The sequence below is a fragment of the Trichechus manatus genome, unplaced genomic scaffold (assembly GCF_000243295.1).
Source record: "Trichechus manatus latirostris isolate Lorelei unplaced genomic scaffold, TriManLat1.0 scaffold00113, whole genome shotgun sequence".
Taxonomy (NCBI): Eukaryota; Metazoa; Chordata; class Mammalia; order Sirenia; family Trichechidae; genus Trichechus; species Trichechus manatus.
This window is the reverse complement of record NW_004444049.1, coordinates 4433915-4445615: the sequence shown is the minus strand read 5'-3', so window position 1 is coordinate 4445615 and position 11701 is coordinate 4433915. Positions and strand designations below refer to the sequence as shown.

The 11701-nt window shown below is 62.8% G+C and overlaps 2 protein-coding genes across 2 annotated transcripts in view; one reads left to right on the top strand and one right to left on the bottom strand.

Annotated features, from left to right (window-relative positions):
- The window catches only part of PC (pyruvate carboxylase), a 48140-nt gene that overhangs the window by 12637 nt on the left and 23802 nt on the right, over positions 1–11701 (bottom strand). Inside the window, exons 9-10 of the mRNA XM_004383674.3 lie at positions 9073–9235; positions 6562–6744 (exon numbers count right to left, since the gene is read on the bottom strand). Coding sequence (XP_004383731.1) covers positions 6562–6744; positions 9073–9235 — 346 coding nt within the window. The remainder of the gene's footprint in view (positions 1–6561; positions 6745–9072; positions 9236–11701) is intronic.
- Positions 338–2736, top strand: LRFN4 (leucine rich repeat and fibronectin type III domain containing 4). Its single transcript, XM_004383675.1, has 2 exons — positions 338–1686; positions 2175–2736. Exons 1-2 carry the CDS (start codon positions 338–340, stop codon positions 2734–2736), a joined length of 1911 nt encoding a protein of 636 aa, XP_004383732.1.

The window sequence follows — 11701 nt, the reverse complement described above, 5'->3', positions numbered from 1 at the left end:
GGGGGAGGGGAGGCCGGCGATTCCGGGGACGCCTGGAAAAGGAAGTTCCGGGACCCTCCCTGCTCGCGTGCCCACCTCCGCTTCCTGCCTCGTGTCTCACCTTGTCCCCAGTGCCTAGACTCACCCAACCGCTGGGACATATGACTTTTACCCTGGGGTCCTGGCCTCGTAGGCCCCAGCCTTCCCTCAGCCCGCGTGGGGGGGCCCTGGGCCTCTGACCCCGACCCCTCCCCAGGCCTAGGCCTGGCTTTTGGAACTGCTCCCAGGCACTGGTGGCACCTGCCCCAGCCCCACCTGTGCCTGGGCTGTGGCCCTCCCTCCCTGCAGGGCGCTCACCATGGCCCCGCCGCTTCTGCTGCTGCTGCTGGCCAGTGGAGCGGTCGCCTGCCCGCTGCCCTGCGTCTGCCAAAACCTGTCCGAGTCGCTTAGCACCCTGTGCGCCCACCGAGGCCTGCTCTTTGTGCCGCCCAACGTGGACCGGCGCACAGTGGAGCTGCGGCTGGCGGACAACTTCATCCAGGCCCTGGGCCCGCCTGACTTCCGCAACATGACGGGACTAGTGGACCTGACGCTGTCCCGAAACGCCATCACCCGCATCGGCGCCCACTCCTTTGGGGACCTGGAGAGCTTGCGCTCGCTGCACCTGGACGGCAACCGGCTGGTGGAGCTGGGCGCCAGCAGCCTGCGCGGGCCTGCCAATCTGCAGCACCTCATCCTCAGTGGCAACCAGCTGGGCCGCATCGCGCCGGGGGCCTTTGACGACTTTCTCGAGAGCCTCGAGGACCTGGACCTGTCCTACAACAACCTGCGGCAGGTGCCCTGGGCCGGCATCGGAGCCATGCCCGTCCTGCACACGCTCAACCTGGACCACAACCTGATCGACGCACTGCCCCCGGGTGCCTTCGCCCAGCTCGGCCAGCTCTCCCGCCTCGACCTCACTTCCAACCGCCTGACCACGCTGGCACCCGACCCGCTCTTCTCCCGGGGCCGCGACGCCGAGGCCTCGCCCGTGCCACTCGTGCTGAGCTTCAGCGGGAACCCGCTGCACTGTAACTGCGAGCTGCTGTGGCTGCGGCGGCTGGCACGGCCCGACGACCTGGAGACGTGCGCCTCGCCGCCTGGCCTGGCCGGCCGCTACTTCTGGGCAGTGCCCGAGGGCGAGTTTTCCTGTGAACCACCCCTCATTGCCCGCCACACACGGCGCCTCTGGGTGCTGGAAGGCCAGCGGGCCACACTGAGGTGCCGGGCCCTGGGAGACCCCGCGCCCGCCATGCACTGGGTCGGCCCCGACGACCGGCTGGTCGGCAATTCCTCCCGGGCCCGGGCTTTTCCCAACGGGACCCTGGAACTTGGGGTGACGAGCGCCGGAGACGCAGGGGGCTACACCTGCATCGCCACCAACCCTGCTGGTGAGGCCACAGCCCACGTGGAGCTGCAGGTGCTGGCCCTGCCCCACAGCGGGAACGGTAGCACCGAGGGTGGCCGCCCGGGGCCTTCGGACATTGCCGCCTCGGCTCGCACTGCCGCCGAGGGTGAGGGGACTCAAGAGACAGAGGCGGCCGTGCAGGTGACTGAGGTGACTGCCACCTCAGGTCTGGTGAGCTGGGGGCCTGGGCGGCCGGCTGAGCCAGTGTGGATGTTCCAAATCCAGTACAACAGCAGCGAAGACGAGACCCTCATCTACCGGTGAGGACCCGCCCTGCAGACCCAGCCCCGCTCCTCTCCCCCCTCGGGCCCCTCACCTATCCCTCCGTCACTCCTGAGCGCTTGCAGGAGCAGGCCTAGTGCAGGGCAGGGGCTGCCCAGCTACCTGGGGCTGCAGGGGACTCGAGCGCGAGGGGGGAGAGGAGCAGATGGCCCACCCTGTGAGGTCTTCCTGCCCGAGGTGCCCGCCTCCCGACCTGGTCTGGGGGTGGTTTTGTCTGAGCTCACACATGTGGGCCTGCGCACGCGCCACCCCTGCCTCTGCAGGCACGCCTCCCATCTCGGCTCCTGGGGCATGTCAGTGCACTCGCCCATCTACCGCTTGTGCTGTCGCCACACACACGTTTCCATCTTGTGTCTTCACCTTCTCAAATGAACCCATAAAGGTGGGGGGGGCTGTGCAGAGCTGGGCCTGGGAGCCCGCGGTGGGGCTTGGACCCAGCGCTCTGACTGCTCACCCCTGCCCCCAGGATTGTCCCAGCCTCCAGCCACCAATTCCTGCTGAAGCACCTGGTCCCTGGAGCAGACTATGACCTCTGCCTGCTGGCCCTGTCACCCACTGCGGGGCCCTCTGACCTCCCCGCTACCAGGCTGCTGGGCTGTGCCCACTTTTCCACACTGGCAGCCACACCCCTGTGCCACGCGCTGCAGGCCCATGTGCTGGGTGGGACCCTGACTGTGGCTGTGGGGGGAGTACTGGTGGCCGCCTTACTGGTCTTCACTGTGGCCTTGCTGGTTCGGGGCCGGGGGGCCGGGAATGGCCGCCTGCCCCTCAAGCTCAGCCACGTCCAATCTCAGACCAACGGAGGCTCCAGCCCCACACCCAAGAGCCACCCACCACGGAGCCCCCCGCCCCGTCCCCAGCGCAGCTGCTCCCTGGACCTGGGTGACACGGGTGGGTGCTACGGTTACGCCAGGCGCCTGGGAGGGGCCTGGGCTCGACGGAGCCACTCTGTACACGGGGGGTTTCTCGGGGCAGGGTGCCGGGGGGCAGGGGGCAGTGCGGAGCGGCTAGAGGAGAGTGTGGTGTGAGGGGATGGGGGGGCGGCAAGGTGCACCTCCTGCTGTGCAGAACAGGGCCCCGAGTGAGGAGCAGGAAGGCGGCAGGCAGGCCCCGCCTGGGTAAGTGCACACTGCTTGGAGCTCCTCATTTTTATTCTCGGTACCTCAGGCTCCCCTTTACTCTTGGCCAGACAGGGACCCTTTCCTTGGTCCTGGCCTCCAGGCAGGGGTAGGGGAGCGGTCCCTCTGACAGGTGCTCACAGCCACCGCGGCAGGGGCTGCAGCCACCAAGCAGGGGTCTTGTTTTTATTTATAATAAAAACGTTGGGGATACCTCATTGCTGGTCTCTGGTCTTGTCCTGCTAGGTTTTCTGATGGGGGAGGGCAGAGGGGTGGGACATGCAGGCCGACAGATCAGGACAGGGGTCAGGGAGGGGCCTCTAGGCCCAGTGGAGGCACCTGAGCGGGCTGGGCCCCTCAGCCTCATGGCCCAAGGGACCCCGGGGAGCAGGGGGACATGCCCGGTGGGGTGGCTGCTGGCCTCAGGGCCCCTGCAGGAGCTGTGGAGCTGGGCGAGCTGCCTGGGCTCTCTTCCCTGTTCCCCATCTGGAAGCTGCAGAGAAGGCCGCCTCCCAGCAGGTGCGGGGTGTGGAGAGGCTGTGGGGCCCACACAGGTGAAGCCAGCAGCACGTGCCCGGCCATGGGAGACGTCACAGTCCCCAAAACGGCCCATCTGGATTTAGTGACGGGAGGAGACAGGAGATGGCACGGCCCTTTTGGACCTGGACTGGCAGCATCTTCTCCACAAAACTTAGTAATAATGTCACCTGGCTCCTGCTGGTGACAGGCTTGTCCACCCACCCCCCCCCCAGGGCAACTTCTGGGTTTATATAATGCCATCCCAAAGGGATTGGAAAAGGGCTGGGAATCTCACTGCCTTGGGACCCCACAGAAGGTTCCAGTCAGTACTGCAGGACCTGAGCGAGGGAGCCTCGCTCCCCCTGCCACTGAGGCCCCTGTGGCTTTGCTTTGGGCTTTCCTGGAAAGTTGGCCAGTGGGGACTCCCTCACGTGCAGGGGAGACAGCTGGACAGTGGGGGTGCACTGGACACTGGAGGCAGACACCACACGGGCATGTACACGTGCGCGCACACACGCACAACCACTCCCCTGCTGTAATCCGGCCCCCAAGAAGCGAGACAGCCCTTCTTCTGGGCCCAGGTCCCTGCCAGTCCCCGACCTTAGGCCTGGCCCCTCTGCCAACCCCCAACCCAGAGCTCGGCCCCTCTGCCAGGGCCCCAGGCCGGTCCCTGCCAGGCCCAACCTGGGGCACAGCCCCTCTGCCAGGATCCTAGGCTGGTCCCTGCCAGGCCCAGCCTGTGGCAAGTCCTCTCTTCTGCACCCCTAGCTGGTCCCTGCAGCCTGTGAACAGCGTCCGCTCCTGAGTGCCCGGCTGGAGGAACCAGTATTCCCTACACACATGCTCACACGTGAGGATCTCGACCCTGCTGCGTGTCAGGTGCGCAGGTGCCCGGCCCCGCTCCAGAGGGTAGGCTCTGCTGTCCAGCACCTGCAGAGAGGCCTGGCTGTGGCAGCTGTAACAGGCATGCTGCCTGGGTGCACAGTGGCTTCCCTGTGAAGGCCCACGGGGGTTCTGCTAGTGGCCGAGCTGAGCACGGGGGCCAGAGGCGCATGTGTACACATGTTCAGGCTGCGCTCACACACGTGACTCCACACGTGTCAACGCCTGCCCTCCCAGCCCCGGAGCACATAGCTGGAGGTGGACCGAGCCCTGGCTTAAGTGAATGGAGACAAGGTCGTCGGCAGAGGGGAGGAGAGCGAAGTCTCAGGTGGGGACAGTGGTGCTGTGTGAGGGAGCACAGGTGGGTGCGCAAGACAGGAAGGGTGGGGGGCTGCAGGGCAGAGGCAAGTACGGCAGGGCCGGGGGTGGGCAGGGAAGCTCTGGGCGGGGGTGGAGTGGGGGAGGGGAGGCAGGAGCCAGTGGACTGATATAGGGTCACATTTGGGGAAGACACAGGCGCCCCCAGAAACTGGAAACACTTGTCCTGCTGCCACCAACTCCTTCTCCTCGGGGTCCCCACGATGTGGGCCGAGGTGTCCCTTTCTCCCACCTTGCAATGGGGTCTGTGGGGGTGGCTACTTCTGGGCCCTGCAGGGGTGGGACAGGTGGAAGGCTCTGGCCTAGGGGATGTGCTGGGCACGTGGCTGAGAAGGAAGCCGAGTAACTGGGCACAGCCACAGGGGAGCTGACTGATCACCAGCAAGGCAGCACAGAGCCGAAGGCGGGGGTCAGCATGACCCCACGGGGTCACAGACGCCCTGGGCACACAGCCTCACCCAACACTGAAGCAGCCACACGGGGCAACCAGGTGCGGGGACACTGAGCCCCCGTGGCTGGAGTGGGCTGAGCACAGGCACCTCGGATGTCAACCACGACTCACCTCTGCTGTCAGTGCCGGCAACAGGCCCCTCTGATGGGGAAGAGGGAGGGTGGGGAGGCCCGGCCAGCGTCCAGGAAACAGCTGGAACGTGGACACACGGCTCCCTCGAGAGGTGGATGAGGGCCCAGGACGCCGGCCACCCACACGGCAGGCACAGGCCCCAGAGCCCACCGCCCGCCAGTGCGTTTCCAAAAGGCCTCTGCACCCACTGCGGCAACTGCCAGGACACGCTACAGAGCCTCGTCGGGAGACGAGAGCACCTTGGGTTCTGCCTCAGCAGCTGAGCATGTCGCCGTGGCCAGGAGATGTGGCTCCGGCCGCCCAGGGCCCAGTCAGCTGTCCCAGCCATCCTGGGGGCAGTGGCGGGGGTGCTCCTCCAGAGGAGGGAGGGAGAGGAGGGATCTGCCCAGCAACCAGCCCCCACAGTGTGTGGGCAGTGGGCTCACGGAGCCCAAGTCCCCCTCCTCCTGCTCCCTTTGCCCTGCCAGAGCTTGCGGTGGTGGCACTAGCCCCAGGGATGCCCACTAGCTGTGTGGGCAGGTGCTGCTTTCAAAGGACGACAGTGCTTCTTAGCTGTGAGTTCACGTGTAGCTGTGGACTCTCTGATGGAGCCCAGCAGAGAGGCTGACGGGAACTGAGTCCTTGCTGGGCAGGTAAGCTGAGCTGCACCCAGAGGGTGAGCCAAGTGCTTCCCCAGCCCGGGCTGCTGCGCCTGGCCACAGCCATGCTCCTGCCTGTCCCCTAAGCACCAGTGTTGAGCATGAACCAGGCTCTAGCACCTGGCTGCCGCCACGCGCCTGCCTGTTCCCTAAGCAGCAACACTGAGCACAAACCAGGCCCCAGCACCTGGCTGCAGCCACATGCCTGTCTGTTCCCTAAGCAGCAACACTGACCAGCCCAGGTCGTGGGGCAGCAGGGCTGGCGGGAGGGTCTTACTCTACACAGCGTGACCTTCTCTCCACAGGGCTTGAGCTCTCCCCCAGGACCCTGTCTTCCTAGAAATCAAGAAGCCCTGGAGAGCTTGTTCCAAGCACAGGCTCCTGGGCCCTTACCCAAACCTGCTGGATCAGAGCTTCCAGAAGGGAGGCCCAGCAACGTGTGGGTTTACACACACTCGGGCGATCATTACATGAGGGCAGGAAACTGCGAGTCTGCCCCGAGCAGGACTCCAGACGGTGCCTCTAAAGCCTGCTGCGGACTCAGAGGAAGAAGCCTGATGCTGAGGGTGCCCTGGCCATGTCTGAAGCAGCTGGGGAGAGCCACTGACCCAGCAAAGCCAAAGCTGGGCAGGGACGGAGGCAGAGCCCAGCCTGCCTGACCGCGGGCTGGGGTGGGCAGCAGCCGTGGACACGATGTGGCTGGAGTATAGGCCGGCGGGGGCTGTGGTCGCTCACCTTCACGCCACGGACTCGGAACTCGGCCAGGGCCCTGCTCATCTTGGTGGCAGCCGTGGGGTGGTCTTTGCCGTGGGCAATGACCTTGACCAGCAGAGAGTCATAGTGGGGGGAGATGACAGCACCCTGGAAGGCGGAGGCGTTGTCCAGGCGGATACCCATACCCTCCCCACTCCGGAACACCTGTGGGGAGAGAGGAGTGGACCTCGGATCTGGGTCGGGAGCTGGAGTCAAGGTGTGGCTCCGCCCCAGGCGTGATGGATGTGGGCACCGGGCCCACAGGTTACCCCCACTTTGGTTTGTGGAGTTTTGTTTCATTTCTGCCAGAAAAAGCCAGGGTACAATCCCTCTCTCTAAGCCCCACAGTCACCACCTGCTCCTCCCTGGAGAGGAAGGGGAACAGGGAAGGGACGCTAAAGTGGACAGACAGAGAAGCCCCTGCAGCCCCGGGCCACATGCACGTGCCAGGGAGGGGGATGGCGAGGACCTCTCACCACCTGCCTGACCACCCCGTGCCTTTCGGATTCATTTGTTCATTCACTCATTCCAGACACTTAAGCAGCACCCACTACATGCCAGGCACTGGGGACTGAGCACTTGAAGCAGAGTCCCTGCTCCCACGGGCTCCAGGGTGCTGGGGGACAGACAGACAGACACGGAAAGCCCCAGGTGGCACGTGGTGACAGGTGCACTGAGGGGCAAGGAAGCAAGGAATGGGGCCAAGCAGGCAGGGCCAGGAGGGTCTTCCTTTTGTTCTGTGTTTTGTTTAGAACGCACAGGGTGATGAAGGAGGCCTCACTGTCCACCACTTTCCTTTCCTTCCAGAAGGGGGAGAGGAAAGAAGAGAGGGGGAGGAGGTCAAGAGGAGGAGGCAAGCAGAGAGGACAACTAAGAATTCCATAAAGGAAAAGTGATTAAATGTGTCGCAAGGAGGGAAACAGAAAGCCAGGCGTGCACACCCCCTAAGAATGAGACGCAAACAAAGAGAGAATGAATGGGTGAGCGGCAGCCTGGCGGAGGCGGGGGAGGGCTTCAGAGTCTGCCAGAGAGGACGCCTGTGGGTGGGAGAGGGGCGCGGGGGCCAGGTGGGCAGCTCCAGCACATATATGGGCACGCGAGCACACACACACATACATGTGCGTGCACATGCAGACATGTATGTGCGCACATACTCACACACACGCAGGAGTGTACACGCACCCCCACGGTGGGCAGCGGGAGGCAGGGGCAGCTCCAGCAGGGAGAGCCTACACCGAGGAGAGACGGGGGTGGGGAGTACATGGAAGGTCCATGGAGGGAAGACGGGGAGTGGGAGGGACGCCCCGAAGGGCTTTAGGCACCCATTGTCCCACGTTTCTGTTTCCGAGGGACACGCCTGTATTCGATAAAAAGGAACTTAATAAAATATTTAAGGGTGAACACTCAGCTGTGAGCAGGAACTGTCAGCTAAAAATATTTTGTGGTAAACCAGGCTCTGAGGAGCAGGGCCTTGGCAGTGGAGGTGCAGACACACGGAGCGATGCAGGAGCGTGAGGCCCCGGGTTGTCCTGCCAGCCGAGGTCAGAGGAGTCAGGGCCTGCTGGACAGAGCCCACCTGCGGCCTCGATCCTTCCAGAATCTAACCCGGCGGTCAGCTACCTGCGTCAAGCCCCAGCTCAACGTGGACAGCGCCCATCCAGCGCCACCGTCATGGCGTGGCTATCAGAAGCCCAGTATCTTATCCCAGATTTTCCTTGCCTGGTCCCCTGGCCCTCCTCCCTGAGCTCCTCTAGGGGTCCTGCCTTTAGGGGCTCAGGCCAGGCGGGCAGTGCTAAGCCAGCAGTGCCTCCACCCGTGCTGACCTGCCTTAGTCAGTGGGAGGGACTGAGGGGGAGGGACAGGAACCCTGAGCAGGGCTCCAAGGCTGTAGAAGGCAGGGGAGCGGACAAAGGAAAGAGAGAAGCCCAGAGGAGCCTGCCCAGCCACGCTCAGCGGTCCCTCCCAGGTCTCACCGAGGCACCTGGGCAGCTCCTGGGCCTGTCCGTCCCCCCCACCACCCCCTGCTCCCATCATCACCTGACACCGCATTCCTCCCAGGCAGCCCATGGCCCAGCTCGCCCCTTCCCCTGGGACGTGGCGCTTCGGTCCTTTGCTGCACCCCCTCAGCCCTGCCCTTGCCAGCCACTCTTCTGTCGGACTCTGGCGACAGACTCCCGTGGGGGACTGCGGGGCCGAGGAGCCCGGGCTTGTTTCCAGGCACGCTGCAGCCTCTCCGTTTTGCTGTGCGAAGCGGGCTGCTCCCCACCTGATTTGCTCACTGGCTTCCCTGAGCCTTCACGGTGGCAGTCTCTTGCCTCGGGAAGGCTCTCCCCCTCACCCTCAGCAGCGCGTGGCTCCCATGTACTCTAAGCCCATTGGAGACCCACCCACTGGGGACCCCCTGACCACTGGTGCACGGGTTCCTGGGCGCTACAGCCCCAGGTGGCTGGCTAGCCTGTGAGAATCTGCACCCCCGGGAGGGGCGCCGCCTACCTCGATGCGGCCGGTGTCGGGCTGGAAGCCGCGTGCAGGATCCTCCGTGGTGACCCGGCACTGGATGGCGCAGCCATTGATGCGGATGTTCTCCTGCCGCAGGCCCAGGTCGGGCAGGCTCCTGCCCTCGGCCACGTGGATCTGGGCATGGACCAGGTCCACACTGCAGGTGCGAGAAGACAGGAGGGGTGACGGGGGCGGCGGGGAGGCGTGAAAGCAGAGGCTCGAGGTGGAGAAGGGGCTGGTCCACACGCAGACACAGCTCACCCAGCATGAGCGCTACCCCTGCCCCCCTTCCCTGCTGCCACCAGGGCTGTGGGAGACTTCAGAGTCTAAATGACAGGGACACAGCCGCCACTGAGGGGCCAGTGGTTCAGCTGCTCTTGTTCTACCTCCTCTGACACCTCTACCTGCTCCTCAGACGCCCCTCCCTGGAACTCTGCCCCCCTACCCCCGCTCCCTCCCAGGGTCTCTCTGTTCTCCTGCCCTCAAACCACCCCTGCCAGGCCTAGTTTGGAAACCTCAGCTCTCTAGGTGTGAGGGGCAGCCACACATTCTCACAGGTGCTACTTTGGGGGGGGGGGTGTGCAAGAGAACGGGGCTGTGAGGGCTGGAGCCAGGGGGCGCGGGAGCCAGGCTGCTATCTTCCCGGTTCCTGCTGGGTGGGGCCGAGACCCTCCCCAAAGAAGACTTCCCATGTACAAGGCTCTCTGAGGGTGTCTGGTTTCCCTCGTTCAGCTCTGTGGCCTGCCACGCTACTGAGGACAGTCACACATCCAAGAACAGCTGTTACAAACGACAAAACCCCTCAAGGTTTTAAATTTATTGTCACTGAAGCTTGCAGTGAGGGGGGCCTGGAGAATACATGGCAGATTTTGCTGTTTTGTATCTCCTGCTAACGCACTTCACAGTGACGACGATAAGGACCATTTATTGCCACGTCTCCCCTCTGCGTGGCCCACGGCTGTGCCCTTTCTCTGCACAGTGGTGCTGTCTGAGAGCCACTGTGGTTCCCAGCAGGGAGGACCAAGGACAGAGGCAGCCGCTCACCCGAGCTCCACGCATGCTGACCAGGAGGAACCTGAAGCCCAGCCTGTCTGACTACAAACCCCACCCTGCAGAGCAGCAGAGATTTCTAGCCTTAACAGAGCAGCTGGGGCGAGCTCAAGACTCAACAATTCACAGCAGCGTGATGGGGACAGTCCCGGGGCCTCGTGAGCCATCTGTCTCCTCTCAGACCTTTACCTGGGAGAGGGAGGGAGCCGGGGGCTCCACACGCCTGCAGGAGAGGCTAAGGCAGGTGTCCTGGCCACAGCCACCACCTCAGCTGGCGTTGGGGGTTGGTGAAGCAAATGGAGTCAGGAATGTTCCGCGGTAGGAGGGACTGGCCTGAAGCCAGGGCTTAACACTTAACTGGCTCAGAATACTCAGCTTGAAACAGTTAAGGACCATTTTAATTGTTATTTATAAAAGAGGCAGATTTCTAAAAATGTCAATACTCAATGCTTGTGGGAGAACAAACTGGAAGAACCTGTCTAGAAAGGTACAGGCAAGATGCTGCGTCTCCTCTGAGCCAGGCGACTCCTAGCTGTCTACCTAGGTCTCTCCACATCAAAGAAGTGATGAAACCTCAATAACCACAAAATCTAGGGACACCCTGACTGTCTAACAACAGCGACTACAAAAACAAGCCATGAGACATACAGATGATGGAATATTATGCAGCCACTAAGCACTCAGCTGCTAACCGAAAGGTTGGTGGTTTGAATGCACCCAGCCGCTCTGCAGGAGAAAGACCTGGCAATCTGCTTCTATCAAGATTACAGCCTAGAAACCCTATGGGGCAGTTCTACTCTGTCACATGGGGTCGCCATGGGTCAAAAATCGACTCAATAACACCTAACAACAAAAGCATTTAGAAAGAATAACAGCATGGGGAAATGTCTCCAACAAATATTTAAAGAGCAGAATAAAAATCCTATATAAAACATCTCGGTTTTATAGAAATAGTCATATAACGACATAAACCAAAGTGAAAAGAAACAGGCCACCAAATCAGCTGGAGGCAGGACTGGAGAGAGGCCCGGGGGTTGGCCTGGCTGAGGGGCCTTGGGCAGCTCTCCCAACCTCTCTGAGCCTCGGTTTCCTCCCCACAGCGAGGGTCCCAGGGAACACACGTGCTCTAGCGTGGCGCCTGGCTCGTGAGCTCTCACCAGCATCCTGCTCTCAGGGTGGGACCATGAATCGTTTTATTTGCTCCTTTGTACTAATTTTCACCATGACTAATGCCTTCATAATAATAAATTTAAAAATTGAGCACCTGGATCTAGTGCTCCCTCCCCAGAAGGAGAGACGCTGAGCCCCTGGCCCCGCTCCCGAGCAGCACATCACGTGGATGCCACACAAATAGGAGGTACCCTGCTTGGCTCTCCTTGCCGTCTGCAGCTCCTGGACTTTTCCACTGAGGTTACTCCTCTCTGTCACCAGGACCCCATTCTCTCACCTGGGCCCCCCCCTCCGCCCGCCCTGGCCAGGCTCACTCCTTGTCACCAGGACCCCGTTCCCTCACCCGGGCCCCGCCCGCCCTGGCCCGTGCTCACTCCTTGTCACCAGGACCCCGTTCCCTCAC